Source organism: Lathamus discolor, chromosome 3, assembly GCF_037157495.1.
Source record: "Lathamus discolor isolate bLatDis1 chromosome 3, bLatDis1.hap1, whole genome shotgun sequence".
NCBI lineage: Eukaryota > Metazoa > Chordata > Aves > Psittaciformes > Psittacidae > Lathamus > Lathamus discolor.
This window is the reverse complement of record NC_088886.1, coordinates 109,630,046-109,654,840: the sequence shown is the minus strand read 5'-3', so window position 1 is coordinate 109,654,840 and position 24,795 is coordinate 109,630,046. Positions and strand designations below refer to the sequence as shown.

The window sequence follows — 24,795 nt, the reverse complement described above, 5'->3', positions numbered from 1 at the left end:
CCACAAACCAGGTTATTGGGTCTGGGACCCCAGCGACTCCCTCTTCTCTAGTGCCCCAGAGAGGCTGCCAGTGTGCAGTCTTGGGAGAGACTGTCCCAGTGGTCCACCGAATTTGGAAGGTCTTTCCAAGAGAGTTTTACAGGAGGTGAAATAAGTTCATTCAACTGAAAAGGCTTTACTGGACTCTGTGAAGGGACTTGTTAGAGTTCCACTGGTTATGCCAGCCGGTTTGAGAGTTTTACGTCTTCATGTCTTGTATAATTTACCCTCCTCTTGTTAGGTTTATCTAACAAGCAAAAAGCTCTCTTTAGGACTTTTTGTAGGTATGTTACAGATGGGGCTCCTCAGTCTTATTAATCTGAAGGCTGACCAGGTGCTTAATATTTTCAAACCCTACTTTCAGTTGTCTGTTGTTTGCAAAATATTAGAAGGTTGAGATTTAAACTTCTGCTGCAGGTGCCAGCTTAAAATGAAATCATTCTGGGAAATGTTGTCCGAAGTCAGTCTTTTCCAGGGAGGTGTTTAAGGAAAATTTATATTTTTCTACATATTCAAACCACTGTTGCAACAAATTTGCAAAGTTGCCATGTTTCAGAACACAACTTGAAAAATGTGGCTTCTCCCCCTCTCCCTTTTTACAGTTCTTCTGTCAAAACTTACCTAAGATTGGTTAAGGAATAAAGGTATTGGGTTATAGTTCCTGCATGTGTATGGGCCGAGAAGCAGCACAGGCTCAGGGTGAGCTCTGGCTGGGTGAGGTCACGGGCTGCTGCGGAAGGGATACTGGGATGGGATGAGGCATGGACCAAAGGGACTAAGACTGGTCTTTGCAGATTGCTGGCAAAGCAGTGGAAACTGGAACAGGGAAGGAAGTGCCCTGCTGTTGATGGGAGCTGCTGGGTTAGCTCAGCTGGCAAGGTGTTGTTGCTGATGACTAGCTGTAATACTGCATCACCTTTTTGTAAGTTGACGCCCATTGACCTTGTGGTACTAATGACATCCTGTTAAAGCAGATTATAGGTGGGCATCTCTGGGCTTCTGAAACACAGACTGGACATTCTTCCTGTTAGCTTCAGAGCAAGTAAGGAGTGTAACAATGTTGCTTCAGCTTTAACTCTTAGTTTTCTTATTTCTCCTCTTTCCCCCACCTGCAGATTTATTTCTTACTTTGCATGGCCCATGTTTGTGTGTAATTCATGGAGCTGCGAGCAATGAATTTCAGGCATTGTCAGTAAAACCCTGGAAAAAGTAAGTTTTACAGAAAAGAAGACATTGATAACAGGGAACGCCAAAGCAAGTCTCTGTTTAAAGCTGCCAGCTGCTTTCAGGGAAAACCCATTTCCATTTTGAATGTGCTGGACGTGAATGCTAGTAAGGTTGAGGCCAGATGGTTGTGAAAAGTTTGGGTTTATTAAAGGTCCTCGTTTTCTGAGCTCAAACTATGGTTTGCCAATGTGCCGAATATTTGAAAGCTATAATTAAAGTTGGTGGAGTTGAACTTTCAGAATACAAAGGGTATGCAAGAAGTAGTATTAAAATAAGACTCTGTTTTGAGTTTAATTTAATTTTCCTATTGGATGCTCCAAAGAAGGTACTTCTAATATAAATGCCCTTGTCGCTGTGTGATGCGATAACTCATGGTTCATCTCAGGGGCAATTTTTGAAGTGCATTCGCTATTGTTCAGGAAAATCTGCAGATCTGTGGTGGTATTTCCTAGAGAAAACTAATTACAAATAGTTGTTACTCTGTTTTCAGAGCAGGGCTGGAATAGCATTCAACAAATAAAGCTGCAGTCCAAGTGTGAAACAGCACTGACAAAATACTGAGTGAATTCTGCACTGAATCGTGGGAATCCCCCTCCCATCCCTCCTGTCATTTTGGAGCTGCATGATGAAATGTACATCCTAAAGGAAGTCTGAGCTCACACTGAACCTCGCTTTGTTATTTTCTGAATTTCTGCAATATCAAGTGTTTGTTTGGGTTTTTTTTTACCTTGTATGGAGGTATAATGAATAATTAGTGTCCTCATGGCAGAACCTGCCTTTGTTTTTTTCGTTTTCAGGTCTAGGATCTGAAAAGGGACAAATGTGAATAATGATGCAACTAATTGCTTTTATCCATGTCTCAAAGGTATTTCTAGGATATACAATTTATGCCCAAGCAAAGAAATGGAAAAATATAACCTAAAAATATTACTACCAAATTCTGATGTTAAGGGCTTTACTGGACAAGAGAAGAAAGTGTATGTTATTGAAACCTCATGCTGTATGAAAATGCACTTTGGATTCTTAGATATCCTCTCAGATATTTTTGTATCTTTAAAATTAAGAAGCTAAGGGGCAGGTTTGGGCTTGTGAGTCATGGAAGGCTTTGACTTGAAATAGAAATTGGCTTTCCACCGTGCCTCTAAGATGGGAGGAGAGAGAGCTGGCAACATACCACAAGAATTTTGCCCATTATATAAATTACACGCAGGCTGACAAATTCCTCAAGCCAACTTAATCTGTTTTCTTCCGTGCCCGGAAAGAGAAAATGGACATTTAATTATTGGGAGAAAAAATTATCCTACTAATTGAGAGAGTCACATCAGTGCATTTTAGTTTATCATTTGATTTATTTCAGGGACACGGATGTAGTTCAGCCAAAGATGTTATTTAATGTTTAACTGTGGACTTAAAGTGACAAAGCACTGAATGTCCTCATCAAAACAAAAACTGCCTGTGTGCTTTGCTCGTGTTGTTATATGGAATAAAATTGATCCTGCTTTGTTTGTACGTTGTTCAGTAGTCTGTATTTTTACTTTTCTATCCTTACAATGACCCACATTTAACTTTGCATCCTGAGAAAGGTACAAAGTAACTTGCAAGAGCAATTAGTTATCGGAGCACATGCTTATAAGAGCATTTTCCATCTGTAGGCTATTTCTCAGGGACTGTTCCTGTCATTCTCAAGGTATGAACTATGCTCACCGACACCTGTGGTTTTATATTCACTGCGTTGCCTGAGCAATGCTGCAGTCTGATTAGACACTGCAAATGTGGGGCTGGGGAAGGAGATGAGCCAGGATTATATCAATGTCAGCCTGTTTTAAGAAAGAAAATAATTTATTTACTTTTAATATTGTTAATATTCGTCATTATGAAATGTAATGCTCTACAGCCACTACAATTAAACCATACAGTGGCTTGGGCACAGCTCCATGACTAATGCAGGCAGTTTTCAGCCTGTGTTTTGAAACAGCAAAAAACAATAACAAATGTTAATCAGACTGGTTCTAATGTCAACTAGCCACTTTGCAATTAAAGTTTTAATTGCTCTGCAATTATATTTGCAGCTACAATGCAATTAGCATGCAGAGTTTAATTTGCAAAAGCGTGGCTCTGGCTGAGTCCCAGGGCTCGAGGAACACGTGGTGGGGTCCAGGTCAGCAAAGGAAGCCACTTGCCCTTGGATTTTGTAGGGAAAGCTTAATTTCCCAATGTTTTAGTGCATCTTCCTGAAATCTTGCAAATTGACTCTGGTTTTCAAGATGTCTTGAGTTACAACCAAAAGTCATATGTATAAAACTGCAAAACTGGCTATTTCAAAGCTTTTATGGAGCTGCCCTCAGCAGTGGGGTGCAAGATGCTCCTGGTGATTTGAGGCTGCTGTTCTTATAGCACACTCCATTTTTTCAAGGTAGTGCTTTACTGGTAGCAGCATGGACTTGTAGCTGCAGGAGGGGAGCTTGCTACAGGGCCTCTGCTCATCGTTTGGAGAATTTGCATCTGTTGGAGCTGAACAGTGCATTTAATATGACAAATAGTGCAAACAACATTCCATGAACTTATTAGGAGGCAGCAAGAATTGATGAGTTTAGCTGCACCTTCCACAAATAATTTTGTTTCCTCAGCTAATTTGCAAGCTGCTAAGAAAAGTTGTGAGTTCTGGTTGACAAGTGAAAAAATGGATGGGAAAGAGGGCAAAGTTTTCGGCGATGCAGAAATTTTATGCCTAAATGAATTACATTTATGTAAAAATCAGTGCAATGGAATGAAGGTAAGGCTTTAGCTCTTATTGTCCAGGAGGAGCACTGGGAAGAAATAAATGAGGATAAAAGAGGAAGGTCACTGCTCTTTGAATCGAAGGAATGAGGGTAGAAAATTTCCAGCATAAAAATTCCTTTTGCCAAAGGTGGGATACAATTCAAATGACAGAGCCTGGAAAAAGAACCAAAGAGCCTCCCATATAATTGAGTCTTCTGAATATCAGCCAGAAATATCTGCTCAAAATATTTGGAGTTATGCATGGTTAAACTGATTTCGGGCAGCTAGTTTTGTTGGGAGCAGGCTGGTGGCTTCTGGAGGTATCGTTCTCTTCTATATCCTCATGCTGGTCACCTTCTCATTTGCATTGTGAGAAAGCCAAATGGATGGCACCCTTTGAGCTAGAGAATTGATTCATAAAACTTGCTTTGCTGAAAGTGTGCGTCAAAACTACCAGCGTGATATGGCAAAGGCTTATTTCACTGCTTGCAGGACCATTAATGAAATGACTCATCAGTCAGATGATATCAGGCCATATTTTGTCTGTGTGCGAATAGAGAAGAATAGGGACTTGAGGGGAATTCAAAGTATAGCCACCAAAATACAGCTGCCTACCTTTACTCTTGGTAAGTCTTCCATGCTGGTGAAGATACAGAAATTTCTATTTTATTTTATGCTCTGTCTGTATGAAAAATAACTTGCATTGTCCTCCACCAATCTGGAATAGTCTCTTACAGCTGACATAAAAATGCAGATTTTGGATGTAAGTAAAGCTCCACAAAATCAGCTTAGCTGTAAATTACATATCAATGTTGAATTCAGTAATGCTCAATATTTTGGCAGAAACACAGCATTTTCCAACTTCTTTTCCTTGCCTTGAGTAAAGCATCACTTGCATAATTTACTATTTATCTGATGGAGTTGTCAAAGAAAGTTGCAAATTTATCTCCATTAATTGAACAAAATTGTATTGCGTTTCATTCGGCTTCTTAATCTGCTTGAAACATCAAAGAAAGCTATTTATTTCCTACATGGAAAACTGCAGTGTTTTTCCCAGGCTGCCAGCTGGGAAAAGAAAATAGGTAAAATTCCTTTTGTTTATAGCTGTGTTAGAACCTTTAGTTCCACAAAAGGTGAATTTGGCTCATGGTCTGGGGAATTTACTGTTAGGTGTTTCATGTTCCAGGTTGCTTAATTACACAACAGGAGAATGAGAGACTTTGTCCAGTACAATGAATGGTAGTTAAACAGCACATTGATTACTAAACCACACTGAAAGAGAAGCGTTCTACCCGTATCTCTTCTTTTCCTGTAGTGTCAAAGATCGAATACCTTTCGCCTTTCAATTCCACTGTTCCTCAGGCTACTGTCCTGTTCAATCTTTCTCTTAAGTACTTATTAAAAAACCTGCAGCAGCTGAGTTTGTCTAATGACATCTTTGGTGGAATGGCTTGGTAGAAGAATACAGCTGTCTGAGGAGGACCAAGAGGCTGCTCAGCTCAGGCATCAGAAGCATGGCAGAGCTCTGGAAAAAGGGAGAAACAGCAGCGGAGTTGGGCTTGGAGCCAAGTGGATTCCTGTGCTCTGATCACTTCTTGAGCTGATCAGATAATTCCTAAAGATCTCTTAGAGACTGTGTTTGGCTTTGTCTAGAGATTGCGAAGCTTGAGAGCAAGGAGCAGCTCATCCTTGCAGGGAGCCCTAGGAGGACAGCCCCATGGCATTCCATTAAAAACCAGGAAGGGTGGTGGGGAAAGGCAGTGTACTTTAACCCAGTAACTTTAAATTGCATTACTTGTGGTGCAGAGGTGGATCTGGCTGTGGTGGGCTTTGTGCCCTGGGCTTAGCACAGGGCAGAAACAGTGTCATCAGGAGCTGTTGTTTGCAATAGCGATGCATCATCAGTGCCAGGACACTGCCTTTCAGTATTGAGGTCACTTGGAACTAACTGAGACCCGTTTTGCAACCTGAGCAAAGAGCTGCTACTCGGTCGCAAGGTGGGAACGTAAAATACAGCCTTGCTAAGGCATTGTTTATGTTCTATAAGCAAAACCTTTGTTTGAAGGAGAACACTGTGGGTAAAGAGGAGATTTGTTGATGCTTTGCAGGAAAGAGGTTGCTTTCATGTTCAAACTGATTTAGGGAGGCTTTTCTGCAAATTCCATCATCATGTTCTTGCATTCCTTCTGATTGTTTCAACAGAATACATTTTATAAGAGCCATTTCATCTGTGTGTAGTAACTTTATATTCAAATTCATAAAATAAGAAATGGGTGCTGGAATCAAAACAGCACTTCCATAGCAGAACTGAGAAAATGCTTTTAAATGACTGCACATGAAATTCATGTTCATTATCTTTTAAGAAAGCAAGTTTTAGTTCTGTTCTGATAGACAAGGCCTGTGCCTCATGTCATATCATATACTTCTGGAAGAATCAGGTTTTGTAGCACAAAATGTGCCCACAGTCTTGTGTCTTTTCTGCAAACTACGCTTCAAACAACTAAATTAGGAATAAAACTAGTTTGAATGCAAATGTTAAATGAGCATTTGAATCACAGAATCACAGAATCACAGAATCCCAAGGGTTGGAAGGGACCTCAAAAGATCATCTAGTCCAACCCCCCTGCAAGAGCAGGGTAACCTACAGTACATCACACAGGAACTTGTCCAGGCGGGCCTTGAATATCTCCAGTGTAGGAGACTCCACAACCCCCCTGTGCAACCTGTTCCAGTGCTCTGTCACTCTTACAGTAAAGAAGTTCTTCCTGATGTTAACGTGGAACTTCCTATGCTCCAGTTTACACCCATTGCCCCTTGTCCTATCACTGGATATCACTGAAAAAAGCCTAGCTCCATCATCCTGACACCTACCCTTCACATATTTGTAAACATTGATGAGGTCACCCCTCAGTCTCCTCTTCTCCAAGCTAAAGAGACCCAGCTCCCTCAGCCTCTCCTCATAAGGGAGATGTTCCACTCCCTTAATCATCTTTGTGGCTCTGCGCTGGACTCCTTCAAGCAATTCCCTGTCCTTCTTGAACAGAGGGGCCCAGAACTGGACGCAATATTCCAGATGCGGCCTCACCAAGGCTGAGTAGAGGGGGAGGAGAACCTCTCTTGACCTACTAACCACTCCCTTTCTAATGCACCCTAAGATGCCATTTGCCTTCTTGGCCACAAGAGCACATTGCTGGCTCATGGTCATCCTCCTATCCACCAGGACCCCCAGGTCCCTTTCCCCTTCACTACTTTCCAGCAGGTCAACCCCCAACCTGTACTGGTACATGGGGTTGTTCTTCCCCAGATGCAAGACTCTACACTTGCCCTTGTTAAATTTCATCCAGTTTCTCCCCGCCCAACTCTCCAGCCTGTCCAGGTCTCGCTGAATGGCAGCACAGTCCTCTGGTGTGTCAGCCACTCCTCCCAGTTTTGTGTCATCAGCGAACTTGCTGAGGGTGCACTCAGTTCCCTCATCCAGGTCATTGATGAAAATATTAAACAGCACCGGTCCCAGCACCGACCCCTGAGGAACTCCACTAGTCACAGACCTCCAGCTAGATTCTGCGCCATTGACCACAACTCTCTGCCTTCTTCCTTTCAACCAGTTCTCGATCCACCTCACTACTTGATCGTCAAGCCCACACTTCCTGATGTTAACGTGGAACTTCCTATGCTCCAGTTTACACCCATTGCCCCTTGTCCTATCACTGGATATCACTGAAAAAAGCCTAGCTCCATCATCCTGACACCTACCCTTCACATATTTGTAAACATTGATGAGGTCACCCCTCAGTCTCCTCTTCTCCAAGCTAAAGAGACCCAGCTCCCTCAGCCTCTCCTCATAAGGGAGATGTTCCACTCCCTTAATCATCTTTGTGGCTCTGCGCTGGACTCCTTCAAGCAATTCCCTGTCCTTCTTGAACAGAGGGGCCCAGAACTGGACGCAATATTCCAGATGCGGCCTCACCAAGGCTGAGTAGAGGGGGAGGAGAACCTCTCTTGACCTACTAACCACTCCCTTTCTAATGCACCCTAAGATGCCATTTGCCTTCTTGGCCACAAGAGCACATTGCTGGCTCATGGTCATCCTCCTATCCACCAGGACCCCCAGGTCCCTTTCCCCTTCACTACTTTCCAGCAGGTCAACCCCCAACCTGTACTGGTACATGGGGTTGTTCTTCCCCAGATGCAAGACTCTACACTTGCCCTTGTTAAATTTCATCAAGTTTCTCCCCGCCCAACTCTCCAGCCTGTCCAGGTCTCGCTGAATGGCAGCACAGTCCTCTGGTGTGTCAGCCACTCCTCCCAGTTTTGTGTCATCAGCGAACTTGCTGAGGGTGCACTCAGTTCCCTCATCCAGGTCATTGATGAAAATATTAAACAGCACCGGTCCCAGCACCGACCCCTGAGGAACTCCACTAGTCACAGACCTCCAGCTAGATTCTGCGCCATTGACCACAACTCTCTGCCTTCTTCCTTTCAACCAGTTCTCGATCCACCTCACTACTTGATCGTCAAGCCCACACTTCCTGATGTTAACGTGGAACTTCCTATGCTCCAGTTTACACCCATTGCCCCTTGTCCTATCACTGGATATCACTGAAAAAAGCCTAGCTCCATCATCCTGACACCTACCCTTTACATATTTGTAAACATTGATGAGGTCACCCCTCAGTCTCCTCTTCTCCAAGCTAAAGAGACCCAGCTCCCTCAGCCTCTCCTCATAAGGGAGATGTTCCACTCCCTTAATCATCTTTGTGGCTCTGCGCTGGACTCCTTCAAGCAATTCCCTGTCCTTCTTGAACAGAGGGGCCCAGAACTGGACGCAATATTCCAGATGCGGCCTCACCAAGGCTGAGTAGAGGGGGAGGAGAACCTCTCTTGACCTACTAACCACTCCCTTTCTAATGCACCCTAAGATGCCATTTGCCTTCTTGGCCACAAGAGCACATTGCTGGCTCATGGTCATCCTCCTATCCACCAGGACCCCCAGGTCCCTTTCCCCTTCACTACTTTCCAGCAGGTCAACCCCCAACCTGTACTGGTACATGGGGTTGTTCTTCCCCAGATGCAAGACTCTACACTTGCCCTTGTTAAATTTCATCAAGTTTCTCCCCGCCCACTCTCCAGCCTGTCCAGGTCTCGCTGAATGGCAGCACAGCCTTCTGGTGTGTCAGCCACTCCTCCCAGTTTTGTGTCATCATTCTTCTCTTTTATAAACAGAGCACTTCTAAATTGTTAAGCAGTTAAGAGTGGTTATTGATAACCACCTCCAAATGTTAGCAGTTCTCATATAGCAAATCCTTGCTGAATTCATCAGTACCAGTGCTTGTCTTTTTTCTGTTTAATATCCAAACCATATGCTATCTTGGATCATGAAAAAAACTTACTATAATAGTTTGTTTAATGTCCATGGCTTTTTGGGTTTGCTGTGAAATAGAAACTGTATTGAATTTGAGCAATTTGTGCTTGTCCAGGGGTTTCCTGAAGGTTATGGTTTTCTGCTCAACTTTATAGCTGCTGCTTGAATCTCAAAGGTGATGATGAGATAAGTACATGCAAATCTAAATAACTTTTGCCTTTGGCAGTTGATCTTCTCTTCTGTAAGTGGAATTAGTTTGCTTTGGTTTTGTAGAACGTTACCTTACACATTTTTGCCTGTATCCATAATATCATTGTAGGAAATCTTCACACTTTTAAAATTAGTATTTTAATTTGATCACTAATATGCTTCTTGAATACTGGGGTAAATGGTTGATGCAGTAAACGGGTCATGAAAACTATAGTAAAAATAATCTGTGCAATATTGTTCTTTCTATCGCAAATCTCAAAGTCATTTGCCGTGATCAAGCAGGAATTTGTCATCAAGGTACAGCAGTGAGAGCTCAATTTTTTACATGTGGAAAATAGTCTATAAATTGATGGAAGCTGAGATAGTAATTCTGTGTATTATTCCAGTAAGCCCTTTTCAACCACAAGGTGGTCCTTTCCGGCATTGTCACTCCCTCATGGGGATTTTCACCCGCTCTTCCTCTCAAGCCTTGGAGGGCCTCTGTGGGTGATGAATCATTGACTTGTAATCGTGCATGATTGTGAGTGAACAACTTAGTACATTGGGGAATTCTTCCCCCCAAAAAGAACCCACTGAGCTGTAAGAATCAGAACCCAGCTTCTTATTTTGAAGTCCTTATAAAAAAATATATGGGATATGGGAATATATGTGGCTTTCTTACAAAGATGAATGATCAGCATGGATTGCTTTGGGAAGTAACAAATAACATCTTGAGCAGTGGGACAGATCTCAAAATGCTTTTAAATGATATGATCTATTTGTGCATTACTGCTCAGATCTGGCTGTCTTTTCTCTGGAACTGGTTCTGACTTCAGGAGCTGAAAGTGAGGTAAACTCATTCCCTTTGTGGATATTTGTTGTAGAGCTTTGTGCAGCAATATCCCCATTTCATCTCTGCTGAAACTCGCTTCTATTAAAAAAGTATATTATTCAATGTCATTTAGGAGTCTGTGAAGTGTGTGAGGCACTATTAAAGGTTGATTATGCTCATTCTTGAGATAAATACCTGGGTTTGTGCTTCATATTAGATTGGTATTTAATATGAACAAATGAATCAAAGTTATACAAGATAATGACAAATTTACTGTTAAAGGGAAGTTAGCCTACACAATAATGGAATTTGTCTCCATTTGAAGATAACAGTAAATCAGCAACCTCAGATTTTAATTCTCAGGGTTATTTATTAGTATTATATTGTGAGTTTTAGTATTAGTGGAATTGCTTTACTGTGTGAGTATAGGCGAGTGTATTCTTGGCAGACCTTTAGTAGGTGCTAGCTCTTCAGTATCAATGGCTAGTATTAATGTGATCGATGCCATTATACTTTGCCTTCACACATTCACCATCCTGTGTATTTCTCCCTGCCGTGACGGAAGCTGCAGAACTCTGCACACTGTGACTGCCAGCCCAGCATGACTGGTCAGCTCCCAAAAGAAATGACATTTTCTCCTACTAATATGTAAATGTGTGTTTGCATATATATTTATGCACACGCACACACACACATATATGTATGTACTTATATAAGTAAGCATATTTTCTACTTTACGAGTGATAACTTTAGAAACTTGTTTTTAATATTGAAATATGTACCTGCTTTCTGGTAGCAATTTCATAGTATCTATATATATATATATACACACACACATACTTGCTTAATAGTAATAACTTGTAATAAAGAAACTTAATAAACAGACACCCTTCCCCCTCAACCTCTTTGTGCTTCTGTATTACAGAGTACACTGCTGCAATCTTAATGCTCCCACAGACCAGGTAACCTTTAGGTCATGGTATTTATCAAACAGTAACTCTTAGTTTCATAAATGATGTGGGATTTTTTTTAAATTTAACTTTTAAAACCAGTACTAGATCTTGGGATCTGTTGTACCAGATAGTGCGAAAACACTTTCTCTCCAAAATACATTATGCCCTTTTAAGGCACCCTTTAAAGTTTGCCTTACCTTAATACAATACCTTCTTCTGTTCACCTCTACATACTGTTACTGCCTTTGTTTATTCTGCTGTGGAAATACTTGAAGTTTTCTGCTTAGTTTCAATTACGTTGTTATGTGTCTAGCAGCGATATGGCATCGAAATTTGTTTCAGGCTCCTCAAAGTTTGTTTTTTCTCACTGGTGTGTTATTTTGGTAGGGTAGTAGGGGTAGGCTGGAGTCATTCTTGCTTTGAGGGGTATCATGGGTAGATTGGTGTAGATTTACACACAGATATATAGAGCTGGCAGGTATTTTAGAGTATATATTATATAGGGGAAGTTTCTTTTTTGCTTTGAGGTGTGTACCTCTGGACTCCATCTGCAGGAGGAGAGGGTTGTATAATCTCTAATCAAATAAGCAGAGTTATCAATGCAGGCATTTGAGGCCTAGTTTGGTATCTAACACACAAATGCAGATAGCTGTAAGCTGGGTAAGAGCCAGTAACTGCTGACCTTTCCTCTTGCCTCATATAAACCCACAGAGAACAAGTCAGTGATGCAATGTGGGCTGGTGTAGACAATCTGCTTCCCAGTTTGGGGTGAGAGGAGGCTTTTTAGTGATTAATAACATTTAAAATTCACACTCTCTGTCTTGTAGTTTGTTACAGCCTAAATGGTGGTTAAACAACCCTGACCCTAACCCTAATCCCAATTTCCCTGCTTCTTGTGGCATTACCTGTGTGTGCAGGTGGTGAGGCCATCTTCAGTTTCTTCCCTTCTCCTAGTTCTTGTTCCTCAGATGTCCTTTGAAACCCCCAGACTGCCCCTGAGCTGCTTTCGTTCCATTCAACTTTTGCTTTTAAATCCCCCTCACATATCTCCTCTTGGCATGGGATTGATAAAGCAGATAAAGCAGACTTGCTCTCTCATAAGATGAAATGTTCAAAAGGAAACGTATGGTGAGATGGGAATTAAATAATGGCCACGGGTCAAAATAATCTTCCTTTTGATTATAGCTGTGTTATTCATGGATGAGTGTTCTCGGGCATTAGTTTTTCAGTGAAAATGAGCAAAATTACTTGGTTTTCATGTGTGGTGTTAAAGACCTGAATCTTTTCCTTTTTTAAACAAAAAATTGGAAAAAATTTCATCTGAAACTGTAATAATTTCACATAAAGCTTAGTTTGCTAGTAAGTATTTCCTGACTGTACAGATGCTCCACTAAAAAAGCCCTCAAGTGTTGAAAGCGTATATATGCAATGGCTGGTTTTAACCTTTTTCTGGTTTTCCTTTCCTTCATAATATGTTTAATTGGTTTTATAGGTGTAGGGCTCTTTTGGTTTTAGTCACAGTATAATAGAATAAATTTTTAAAACTAAAGTCTGAAATATTCTTAATTTCCCTTTTAAAATGGTCTTTTTTATTTTTCCTCACAGATGGGAAGGTTGAAGTGACAAAAGAAGGTGTAAAGCTGTGCACCATGGGACCTGGCAAGGTATTTGGGGAGTTAGCCATCCTCTACAATTGTACCAGGACAGCAACTGTCAAAAGTAAGATAATTTTTGATTATTGATATTGAATGACATGTTATTTAATTGGGAAATAGGGTTCTGCTTATCTCTTCTTTGGGATTGCAGCCTCCTTTAGATGTTTCACTTTCTTACTTAATTGTGCTCTATAGCCATTATAGTATTGAATTTAGCCACTGTGAATGGGAAGAAGCATATCTGACCCTAGGAGTGTATATCTTCAAGAGAAGGTAAGTTACACTTATGTAATTTTTCAGGACGAGTCATTGTTTTCTCCCTAAAGTGACTGAAAAAAACCAGGAAAAAAGCCTGGACAGCACTGATCCCCTGCTCTCAAGTCTTCAGTGCTTCTCCTGCAATCTGATTTCTTTTATGAATATTCTGGGTAAAGGCCTGGACTGTATATTAAGTAGAGGAAAAAAAAAATCACATTGCTATGTACAAGAAAACTATGTTTTCATTTAAATTCAGTTTAATAGTTGAGATTTGGAAGACAAGTGGTACCAAAATACTGATGCATGTGAATCCCTGTTCAGAAGAAAGCCTTTTAGAAATACTTAGTTTTGCTTCAAAATGATAAAGAAAGATAACAAATGGGCAGAAATGACAAAACAGATTTGGGTTGTTTTGTTTTGTTTTGTTTTTTTGTGAAGAATGCACTGTTCTCCATAATTCTGAAGAACTTGACTGATGTACTCTGTTTTTACCTGCACAAACCTTGCCTTTTCACAAGTACTGTTTATTGCAGGTTAGTCTTCGGCTGCAATATAGTTAGTTCATCAGTGGCACAGTTTGTACTTTGGAGTAATCCAAATTATTAGCAAATGCTTTGGAGTAATCTAAATGATGCAGCAAATGTGCATGTATTGCACAATTCATACCTAGTTTGACGGGGACAGCCTCAGATCCAGAGACCTCCAGGCTACTTCAGACAGTGTGTGTGGGGCTGCTTTTCTATGAGATGCTTTTTCTCTTTCCCCCTAGTCCGTCAAGGAACCAATGCAGACACAGGTGCAAATGGGACATGTCCTGAAAACCGCTCTTTCCCATACTTTCCTGCCCCCTAGGCGCATTATCCATGAATAGCCTGGTTTTCTGTCCAGTTAAAGGTTTGGAGAATTGATGATGGTGAAGAATTCGGAGCTGCAGGCTCCGCTGCAGGCTCATCTGTGATAAATACAATTACAGAAATTTGGAAACAGCAGAGAAAGAGGGGGGAGATGTTTGAATCCTAGAAAAGGAAACAAAAGGATGGTTGTTTAGTTCCTTTTAGAAATGCAGAGCTAAAAAGCACCTGATTCTCTAGTACCATGAGTGGTACATCATAGAATCCTACATATTCACACTGTTCCTGGGTCCATGTTTAACCTGTTTGTAAAAGTGACTCCAGCAGGAAATAATACTGGCAGCAGTTTTTACTACTAGTTTTGCTATTGATTTTTCATGTACTATCCTCTCTTGAGCAAACTTTCAGGTTGCCACTTGGTGCTTAGTTTTACTAAATCTTTTTATTGTGGTTAAATCTGGGGCAGTAGTAAGGTCACTACTGTAATCATCCTCAAAGAGATCTCTCTTCAGTGAAAAGGTGTCTGCATTTGTTGTTACAGTCTGTTCCTTTCCCACCAATAGCATAAAGATATGGTAATTACGCACCTACTTTTGCTGGCAGCTGTGAGATATGTGATCTTGTTTCCAAAGCCAGCAAGTGACTTTTAGATATTTTCTCTCTTGCATAAGTAAGTAGCAGTTGTGATTGGAATCACCTTTATATCCTTTCAAGTGTGGTGGCACACAAGGTCACAGCTTGACTTTGGGGAATTGATGCATCTAGACCTAACTGAACAGAGGTCTTGGAAGTGTGCAGATGAATTTAGGACATAAATTGTTGCTGTTGCACTTCAAATTGTTTGCTTAACTTCAAACATCTGTTTGTTCTTTTGGCTAAATGGTAAATGTAACAAATGTCTAGGAAGGTGAACGCTAGTACGTGTTCCATTCAGTCTGATGATAACTTTGATCATTACAAGGTTTAGTTAAAAAGAAGTGAACAATTGGTCATTATAATTACAGTAGATACCCAGTCAACCCTGATGCTGGAAGTGGTGATGATGTGTTTAGGGGTATCATCCAACTTTCATCGAGAGAAATAGTTTAAGTCAGGGCTTCCCAATTTTCATGAGATAAATTTCTGTTAACTCCAGAGTGACAGAAGTGGGTTGTTTTAATGTGCCTGCCAAAATTTCATTACAAGGACCTTAAGTATTTGTTTTTAAAAAATGAAGTTGCAGCAAAAACTGAATGAAGGATGCATTATGGTAGTGTAAAGCTCATTAATGCCTTTGGGCGGTAATGATATGTAAGCTGTGTGGACATCTTCTGCTGTAACTCATTGTATGTGTACTCTAGCTTTGTAAATAATAAAGTTTTTAGTGTCATTACTCACTGGATTAGTCTACATCAGCTCTTTAACTAGTGCTTGCTCTGTAGGAGACTGCAAGCTGAAAGGGATAAATAACTGTAGGAAAGACTTTGTCTTTTAAAAGTAATTTAGAACTTAAAATTTAATTATTCTGATCTGAATCTTGTTTCATTATAACCTCTTTAATAAGACAGCCCAGCTCTTTTGAAAGCTTACCCCAAGAAAATTATTATAATATTTTTCATTATTGCAGTCTTAAATAAAAGCAGGATAAGATTTAACCAGGGCCTGGGAAGAAAGATTGACCAAACCCATGGGTGTTCAGAAACACTGAGGAAGGTAGGGCCACCACCCATGTAGATTAATAGCAGCCTGAATGCCAGCATGCCGAAAATCTCTGTCTTGGTCACTTGTTATCACGAAGATAAATATCAGGGAGCGGGTGACTTGATGCAGTTAGATGCCTGATACCTTTCTCTTCCTATTCATGAGTATAGCATTAATATGGGAGTCCAGTGATAGTAAAGGAGGCTGAACATGAGATGTGCAGATGCACCTTGGCACTACCCAAGCCACAGAGCTTAATATTAGACTCCGTCAATTAGGAATCTTTCCACCAAAAAAGGATTTTTGTCTTGCTCATTGCCAAGCAAACAGGATTCCAAGTGTGTTATCGCAAGAGCCTGAAGAAGCAAAATTACATTAAAATTCAAATGCGGTTTTGTTTCTTAGTAACATATGTGGTACAAGGAACAATGAGATGTCAGAGAAAAAAAAAGGAAAACAAAACCAACTCTGGGTTGAATTCAGGTTGTTTATATTCAGTTGAATATAAAGGTTTGTAATTCTTCATTTGAAAACACAAAATATGTTCTTAGTAAGTGAAAACTTATCTGCTGTTAATATTGTGCAGTAGTTGTCACTCCTGTTAAAGAATAATCTGATGAGCAGAGTTAAGTAGTATTTTTTGCATTTTGGGGGGAGCAAGGATTTTGTGAAAGGAGTGGATTTTTAATGCACATATATTTATTTGAGAGGTGCCCTTAGCATCTGAAATTATATTCTCCCAGAGGGAAAATTTGAATAAAAACTTCCCACAACAGCATCTTGACGCGAGGGTGCAGGTTTCAGTGGACTTATGCTCAACAGCAGTCTTATCAGTTTAGGAAAACAGTAATAGCAAAAAGAAAAAAGCACAAGCTCAAGCTCTCTGTAAATTACTTAAATCTTCTTCCTGGTGAAACTAAGAGCGTGTCCTGAAGACCCAGCACAAGAGGTTCTCAAGCTCCTCTGAGAAGCTTTTCTGCTTATCAGCAGTGCTTGTTGTACAAAACTCAGTGCCACACTGTGTGTTTAAGGCAGTAGTTTAGCAATTTGTTGCCAAATTTGGATGAGTTTGAATTTTCCTACTGCTGTGTATTTTTACTGGAGTCCTGTGAAAATAATGCTCTAGCTTGCTTCAGCCCCAGAAATTGCTTGAACTTCACAAGGAGCTTGGTAACGTGGATAATTTGCAAGACAAGATAAGGCAACAGACAGTTGCCAATTAAAACTGCAGGGACTCATTAAAAGCCTTTGAGAAGGATGCTGCCTTCATATGTTCTCTTCTAACAATTATGGAAGCTAGTATAAAGTTTGCTCAGATCTTCTTAAAACAATTGCATGTTGGAAAGAAGTTAACTTTCAGTATTCAGCCATTTTCTGATTACTTGTGGATATGAAGCCCAGGTTGTCCAAGCTAGAGGAGATCAGGTTGATCAGACTGGTGTGCCAGTGGATATATCCTTGGAGAAAGTAATTTAAGCCCTCCCTTGCACTGCTTATATTTTAATCTGACCTTTACAGGTTTTGCCAGGTAATGTGACAAAGTGGAACTGGATTATTCCTCAAAAGAAAGACAACAAGAGAAAATTATTTTGAGGATAATGGACATGACATAGAACTTTTTTTCCCCTCATCTTGTTCAGTAGGCAGGAGCATCTTCAGAATGGCATCTCTGTGTCTCACAAATGAAGGGATGGGTGGTTCTGAGCACTCAGAACAGGGCAGTGAAATTTTAACTGAGAGGCAGTCTAATCAATGAGAGAATAGACTGAGATGGGAAGAGCAAAATAAAAAATTCATATGGTATCTGGTTTTGTTGTGTACATGAAATGTCAGCACACTTGTCAAACTCATTGACAAAAATCAGAGCTGGTTAAGGAAGCACAGCAAAAAGAAGAAATAGGGAATGATTCACCTTGGGGTGAATTGATACTTACTGGTTTATTAGTTATTTTTAAATAGTAAGGTGTCCAGTGGTGTGGTGTAGACAGGAATGACCAGTCATGAAACATTCTAGTCCAAGGTGAGGCATGCTGTCGTATCCTGCCTGGTGGCATGCAGGGAGCATCCACCTGACACAAGCCTGGTGTGAAACAGTATGTTGTAATTCTCTTCTACATATACACCTTTTCTGTGTGAAAATAAGAAGGTCCAGAAGCCAGGCTATGTACTTAATTGACAAATTCTGGTACCATCCAAGACATGTAAACTTTCAGGGTATCTGAAAGGTGCTGTAGCTTGCTGTTGACTGTAGAAACCAGCCGATGCAGCTTGTTCTTTTGAACTGCTTTTTCAATATGGGAAACTGAAATGACTGAGCAAAAGAAAATCAGCTTAGATTTGGTTTTGATGATGGTTAAGTGTCAAGTCAATGCTTAAACTGGTTTCCCTCCAATATGGTGTTTGTTTTTTTTAATCTCAATGCAGTTCTGGTGCCTCAAGATTCAAGTCACTGCATCAATTATGAGAGCTGTGGCAGCACTAACATTTCCAAACTGTGCAGCTGACAGTCTGTACAGTAGCTTTAGGCTTATTGCTTATCCTGACCTTTGTTTTGACTTTTTCAATCATGTGAACTTCAGCTGGTTTCTAGCAGTGCAGCAAAGCTGAGCAAAATATTGCAAGCAGGGTACAATCAAAAATAACTGTCGGGGGAAGAGCCATGTTTTCTAATGGTGAATGAGAATGATGCTGGTAGCCTTTTGTGGAGAAAGCTGATTCAGGGAGCAGTGAGGCTGTGGAAGAGCAGATACTTGTTGATGGTTCGTTTGTCAGCAGCACTTCACTGCTTTGCATGTTCAGGAAGTGATGAGCTTGCAGAACTGTGTTGCGTATACCGTTGCATATACCTTCTATCTCCCATTTCTGTGTGTGACCTTCACCTCCCCAGCTGTGTACATACTGACTTTTGATTGTAATTTCAGGGCTTTTTGGGTAGGAGGCCTTAATCCTTACTGCTCAGGATTTTGAGGAACACTCACTGTGACTCAGGTTTGTACCACTGAAAAGTCTTCAGTATAGACAGCTACCAGTCCCATCTAAGAAATAGATGTGTTCTGCTATACATTAAATTTGCTATCCTGGTAGCACAGGAGAGGTAGTGACTTATTCAGACTTAAACCCCATGGCCTAAAATTTGAAAGTTTCAGCTTTTGCTTTTCCTTCCTCCCCCCCCCCCCCCCCTTCAGTGTTTCTAACGTAAAAGATCTGACAGAAAAGAAAGTCCCATATATCCAGTTCCTAAGAACCATGAGATTGAAATAAAAAAAAATTACTTGTAAATAAGAAAGGTGCAAACTCTGGGAATGTTTTGTTTGCTTCTCTGAAGAGATTCTTTATTTCCCCCACTTTATTGGATCAGTGTGTTAATTTGTGTGTTTCAGTTCCTAGATTAGGAACAACTGCAGTTTGAATTGAAAAAGAAATGGGGGATGGATGTTGCTGCTACGTGGCTTGAAAGGGTTATAAAGTGCTGGCCCAGCCTCCAAGAATTGTCATTGTGGATTTTTCTTTCTTTGATTTGAGCTGTTATTAAACCCAAGAAATCTTTGGCAGTTGCTTGCTGCTTATTTAAATGCCCTTGTTGCCTTTTGTTTTGCCTTTTTTCTTGAGATCTGTCTTGTCTCTCAAAGCCTTTAGTAAGTGCTTTTAAGGAAAGAAAACCACAGATATGTTTCCTTTTCTTTGGGGTATTTATTATTATTTATTTATTTTTAAATGTATTTGTTTTAGTTTCCTTGCCTTTGGCATCTTTAGCATTTTGCTAGTCTTTTCAGGATGGAAACTGTTGCAGTTTAGGGGCTTAGTTTTCTGTGGCTCATTTGACTGGGCTTTTTTCTCTATATTTTTACTCTTTTTTGTGTGTACATTGAATGTTTCTTTATATATATGTATATATTTTTCTTTCTCCCTCCTAAACTTATCTAGATTAGCTTTGTCACAGCGATTACTCAGTACTCAGAGTTTTCCCCTTGATCCTTGTAGTTGGTTTAATATTGCTGTTATCTTTATTGGCTCGCCTGCAGGATGCTTCAGAGGAGAGTCATCAATGTGAGCTGTTTTTCTAGCAGTGCTCATTAGATCAGAGAGAGAAAGCAGTGATAACTTTTGGAGCCAGTTGAGTGGTTTTGCTCTGTGAAGACATTACAAGCTGTCTTGGATGCAGGAATGGAAGAAAGATGCTGAAGTGTGGTTGATGGCTTACATTTTGGGGGTCTATGAAACAATATTTCTGCCAAATCAAAGAGAAAATTCTTCAGTGCAGTGTTTTGGTGTGTGTGCCAATGTGTTGGAAAGATGGCAGGAAACAAATGCAGCAGCATCCTATGAATTTCTTAGTTTTCCTTTCCTTATTTAGAATATTTCCCAGTTAATTGTAGCACAGCTCAAATCAAAGTCTTGGATTACTTGTTTTCTGTAACTCTTCCTTCAGCATGTAATTTAAGGCATTAGAAAATGTATTATGAAACAGTCTGGAAAAAACTTGCAAATAATCTGGAGTTTAGAGATACCTCTAAGAGTGGTACTTGAAAACGTGTTGCATCTAAATTTGCAAATGGAGCATGGGGAAATCTTGAATGATAGTTCTATTTTACAATGAGGTTGAATACCTGGAGAAATAAAGGTGTGTACAATGATATAGCCCAATAAAAGTCTTGAAAGGTGTTCATCAAACATACTAGCAAAAGCAGCTCCTGTAACACGTGGAGGTTTAGGCATCATGCACAATTTTAAGACTTGTCTGCTGCATGGTAAAGCTAGAGCACAGGGAGTGATGCAAATGGAGGTGTGTGCTGCTGGGTACCCTGGCTGCACTCTGGAAAGCATGTAGATACTAAGCTGTATCTTCTTGTCCCTGGATGATATCTTTATTCATGTTCCTGTTGCAGAGAATAGCTTTCCTCTCCTTCAAAATATGATGTTATTTGAAACTCAGTCATATGAAATCATTTTATTACAAGAAAAAGCTTTCAGTATAAGTCCATATTTAAAAACTATATAGACCTTTTTGCTAGAGCTCAGAATAAGATAATATTTTTTGTGACTGATAACAAAAGAATAATGATCATCATGCGGGGGAAATGAAGAACTCGAGTGTTCTAAATACTCCTGAAAATAATTTTGTTGAAATTTTTCATGTTGTTTTAATTGCAGACTTGGGTAGTCTGAAAAACCATCAGTTAAACATGTTTATAAGTAGATTATGACTTTCTCTACGAAACCCTTGAAGGAGTAGTTAATATTAACAGCGTCTGTAAAATAATTACTTCACAAGAGCTTCATTTTCATCCCCTTTTATTCATGTCTCTGAAAATGTTACTGATGCATGAAATACAGCTAGAGTGATTGTGCTAGATGAGATGACTGAACTTTGCTAATAATAGTAAACCTTTGCTTTGAGCAGAGTTTGGTGAGCAAGAGAATGCAATAGTAGTATTTGCCATTTCTATTAATTCATAGGCTCAACAGTACAAGGTTTTTTCTCGGATTAAAATGCAACAGACTGCACAGGGTCTTGTTTTGACTCACTGATATATTTCCTGGTACTAACTGGGGAACAAAAGTCTGCTTAGTACTAAACCTGACATGGAACTGATCAATCTGTTTCAAAACCAAAGCAATCATCCCCTTTTGTTCTTTTGTTCTTGGTGTCCACATAAAAGTATGGTTGATATTTTTACTCTTATAAATCAAGGGATTTTTTTCTGAGTTGCAATGGATTAATTTTCAAGATTTGATTATGTATTAAACTTGGCTAGGATGTTAAAGATAACAGGAATGGATTCGATAGGTATGTAGCAAGTAAAAGACAGACTAGGGACAACCTAGGCCCCCTCCAGAAGCTATCAGGAGAACTGGCAATCCTGGATTTGGAGAAGGCTGAGGTTCTTAATGACTCCTTTGCCTCGGTCTTCACTGGCAAAGGCTCTGACCACACCACCCAAGTCTTGGAAGGCAGACGCAGGGACTGTGAGAATGAAGACCTTGGGTCCACTGTAGGGAAGGATCTGGTTCGAGACCATCTTCAAAACCTGAACGTACACAAGTCCATGGAACCTGATAAAATCCATGTGTGGGTCCTGAAGGAGCTCGCAAATGAAGTTGCTGGGCCACTGGCCATCATATTTGAAAAATCATGGCAGTCAGGTGAACTTCCCAGCGACTGGAGAAAGGGAAATATAACCCCCATTTTCAAGAAGAGGAAAATGGAAGACCCGGGGCAGTTGATGTCATCTTGGGTGGCATGGTTTAGTGTGAGGTGTCCCTGCCCGTGGCAGGGGATGGAACTAGATGATCTTAAGGTCCTTTCCAACCCTAACTATTCTGTGATTGTATGATCTACCTGGACTTGTGCAAAGCATTTGACACTGTCCCACACGACATCCTTGTCTCTAAACTGGGGAGACATCAATTTGATAGGTGGACCACTTGGTGGGTAAAGAACTGGCTGGACGGCCACACACAAAGAGCTGTGGTCAATGGCTCAGTGTCCAGCTTGGAGACCAGTAGTGAGTGGTGTCTCTCAGGGATCGGTGGTGGGACCGGTCTTGTTTAACATCTTTGTTGCTGACATGGGCAGTGGGATTGAGTGTGCCCTCAGCAAGTTTGCCGATGACACCAAGCTTTGTGGTTTGGTTGATATGCTGGAGGGAAGGGATGCCATCCAGAGGGACCTTGACACGCTTGTGAGGTGGGCTGATGCCAACCTTATGAAGTTTAACCATGCCAAGTGTAAGGTCCTACACCTGGGTTGGAGCAATCCCAGGCACAGCTACAGGTTGGGCAGAGAAGAGATTCAGAGCAGCCCTGCGGAGAAGGACTTGGGGGTGTTGGTCGATGAGAAAATGAACAGGAGCCTTCTTTGGTGTGCGCTCGCAGCCCAGAAAGCCAACCGTATCCTGGGCTGCATCAAAAGGAGTGTGACCAGCAGGTCGAAGGAGGTGATCCTGCCCCTTTACTCTGCTCTCGTGAGACCTCACTTGGACTATTGTGTGCAGTTCTGGTGTCCTCAGCATAAAAGGACATGGAACTGTTGGAACAAGTCCAGAGGAGGGCCACGAGGATGATCAAGGGACTGGAGCACCTCCCGTATGAAGACAGGCTGAGGAAGTTGGGGCTGTTCAGCCTGGAGAAGAGAAGGCTGCGTGGAGACCTCATAGCAGCCTTCCAGTATCTGAAAGGGGGCCTATAGGGATGCTGGGGAGGGACTCTTCATCAGGGACTGTAGTGACAGGACAAGGGGTAATGGGTTAAAACTTAAACAGGGGAAGTTTAGATTGGATATAAAGAAGAAGTTCTTTCCTGTAAGGGTGGTGAGGCACTGAAATGGGTTGCCCAGGGAAGTTGTGAATGCTCCATCCCTGGTGGTGTTCAAGGCCAGGTTGGACAAAGCCGTGGGTGACATGGTTTAGTGTGAAGTGTCTCTGCCCATGGCAGGGGGATTGGAACTAGATGATCTTAAGGTCCTTTCCAACCCTAATTGTTCTGTGATTTTATGATTCTATTATACCTTTCTGTATTGGAGGAGTTGTGCTTACCTGCATTTGAAGTCCATCACTTCTAATAAACTACCATTAAGGGAGTTGAAATCTCCCAACAATAAGCTCAAATGTATAACTAGTTAGTAAGTGTTACTGCAGTTTATACTGTTTTCAACCGAGCTACAACATCATTATCTCTGCTGATGGATGTGTTTGGTTTCTTTGGACCATGCTGATCCTATTACCTCCACTGTCTCTGGAAGCAATGATGTGCGGATCTTCCCAACCCACAGGGAAAAGTAGCATTTTTTCCACTGTTAAGCCAATTTGCTACTTTGCTACAGGTTTCATTGATTATTGTTTTTATTATGTCAACCCCCCATTTATAATATTGTGGGGTATCGTGAAAGTGGTTCTGCATTCGTTTTATTCACCACCTGGATGATATCAAGCCTTATCCTAGTCTTCATCTCTCCAGACTGCAGATTGCCAATCTGTTCATCCTCTCCTTGTGTGGCAGCTGCTCTGTCCCAGGAAAATACTGCCTCTTTGGACTTTCTGAAGTCTCACAGAGTCAAACTACCTCATAGCATGGGGTTTTTGGGAGTGCCAATGGATTATTTATCAGCAGATGTTACCCTCCGTCTTGTATGACATTCCATATCCGCGTCAGATTTTGCTATCTCCCGTATTTAAGAATATACGTTGGCAAAAATGTAACTATGGAAATAAACAGGGAGGGTTTTCTTTTCTAGACTGCTGAAAGAAGTGGTCTAAAAACTGGGGCTGGGCCAAGAAGTGGTCTAAAAGCTGGAGCTGGGCCATGGGCTGTGTTGGTGGGAGGTGTGCAGCTGGGAGGGGACAGGGACTGATGCAGTGATGGAGCACCTGCCAGGGGACTGCACCTGTGTGTGGTCCACAGTCAAGAAGGCTGCAGCCCCTGGTTCTGGCAGGGAATTTGTGCCGTGAATATAGCTTATCTGCTCCTACCAGCATGCTTTTGTGTTGGGAGCTTCTGATGTCCCGGGTCAGACTTCGAGAATGTAAGGAACTTATACTGCTGTCATTTATAACATTATAACATTTATAACCTTAACCTTACAGACAGGGAATCCAGAATTCTTAGCATGTAACAATTTCTAAAAGATTTTGCATTGTAGTTCTGTGAACTTGTGTTCAGACTTACTAAGTATTAGTTCCTGGAAAAAACACACATTAAGTTCACTATTCCCACTGTGCCTCCCAAGTATTAGCAAGAAAGAAAAAAGAGTGAGTTGGAAGCGTTTTGTTTTTGTTTGTTTTTTTCCTTGTAGGAGAAAACTTTTTTTTTTTTTCATTTTATTTTTGTGCTTGTTTTTTTAGTTGTAGGATTATTTTTTTTTTTTGCTCGTTTTTTGGCTTTTTACTTTCTTGAAAAGTAATAGATCAACAAAGAATACTTGTATCTGCTGTGTTTTGTTATCTTTTAAATGATGAACTCTTTCTCCCCTACTTAATCTTAAAAAATTTTC

General features: G+C 40.8%; 1 protein-coding gene across 10 annotated transcripts in view; it reads left to right on the top strand.

The window, feature by feature from the left end:
* PRKG1 (protein kinase cGMP-dependent 1) overlaps window positions 1-24,795 on the top strand; it is a 490,458-nt gene that overhangs the window by 182,607 nt on the left and 283,056 nt on the right. For 9 of the 10 annotated variants that reach the window (XM_065671117.1, XM_065671107.1, XM_065671109.1 and 6 more), the window contains one exon: window positions 12,968-13,081. In XM_065671117.1, coding sequence (XP_065527189.1) covers window positions 12,968-13,081 — 114 coding nt within the window. Of the gene's footprint in view, window positions 1-2,913; window positions 2,954-12,967; window positions 13,082-24,795 lie in introns of those variants that run through there. The other variant, XM_065671115.1, reaches the window with a different exon arrangement.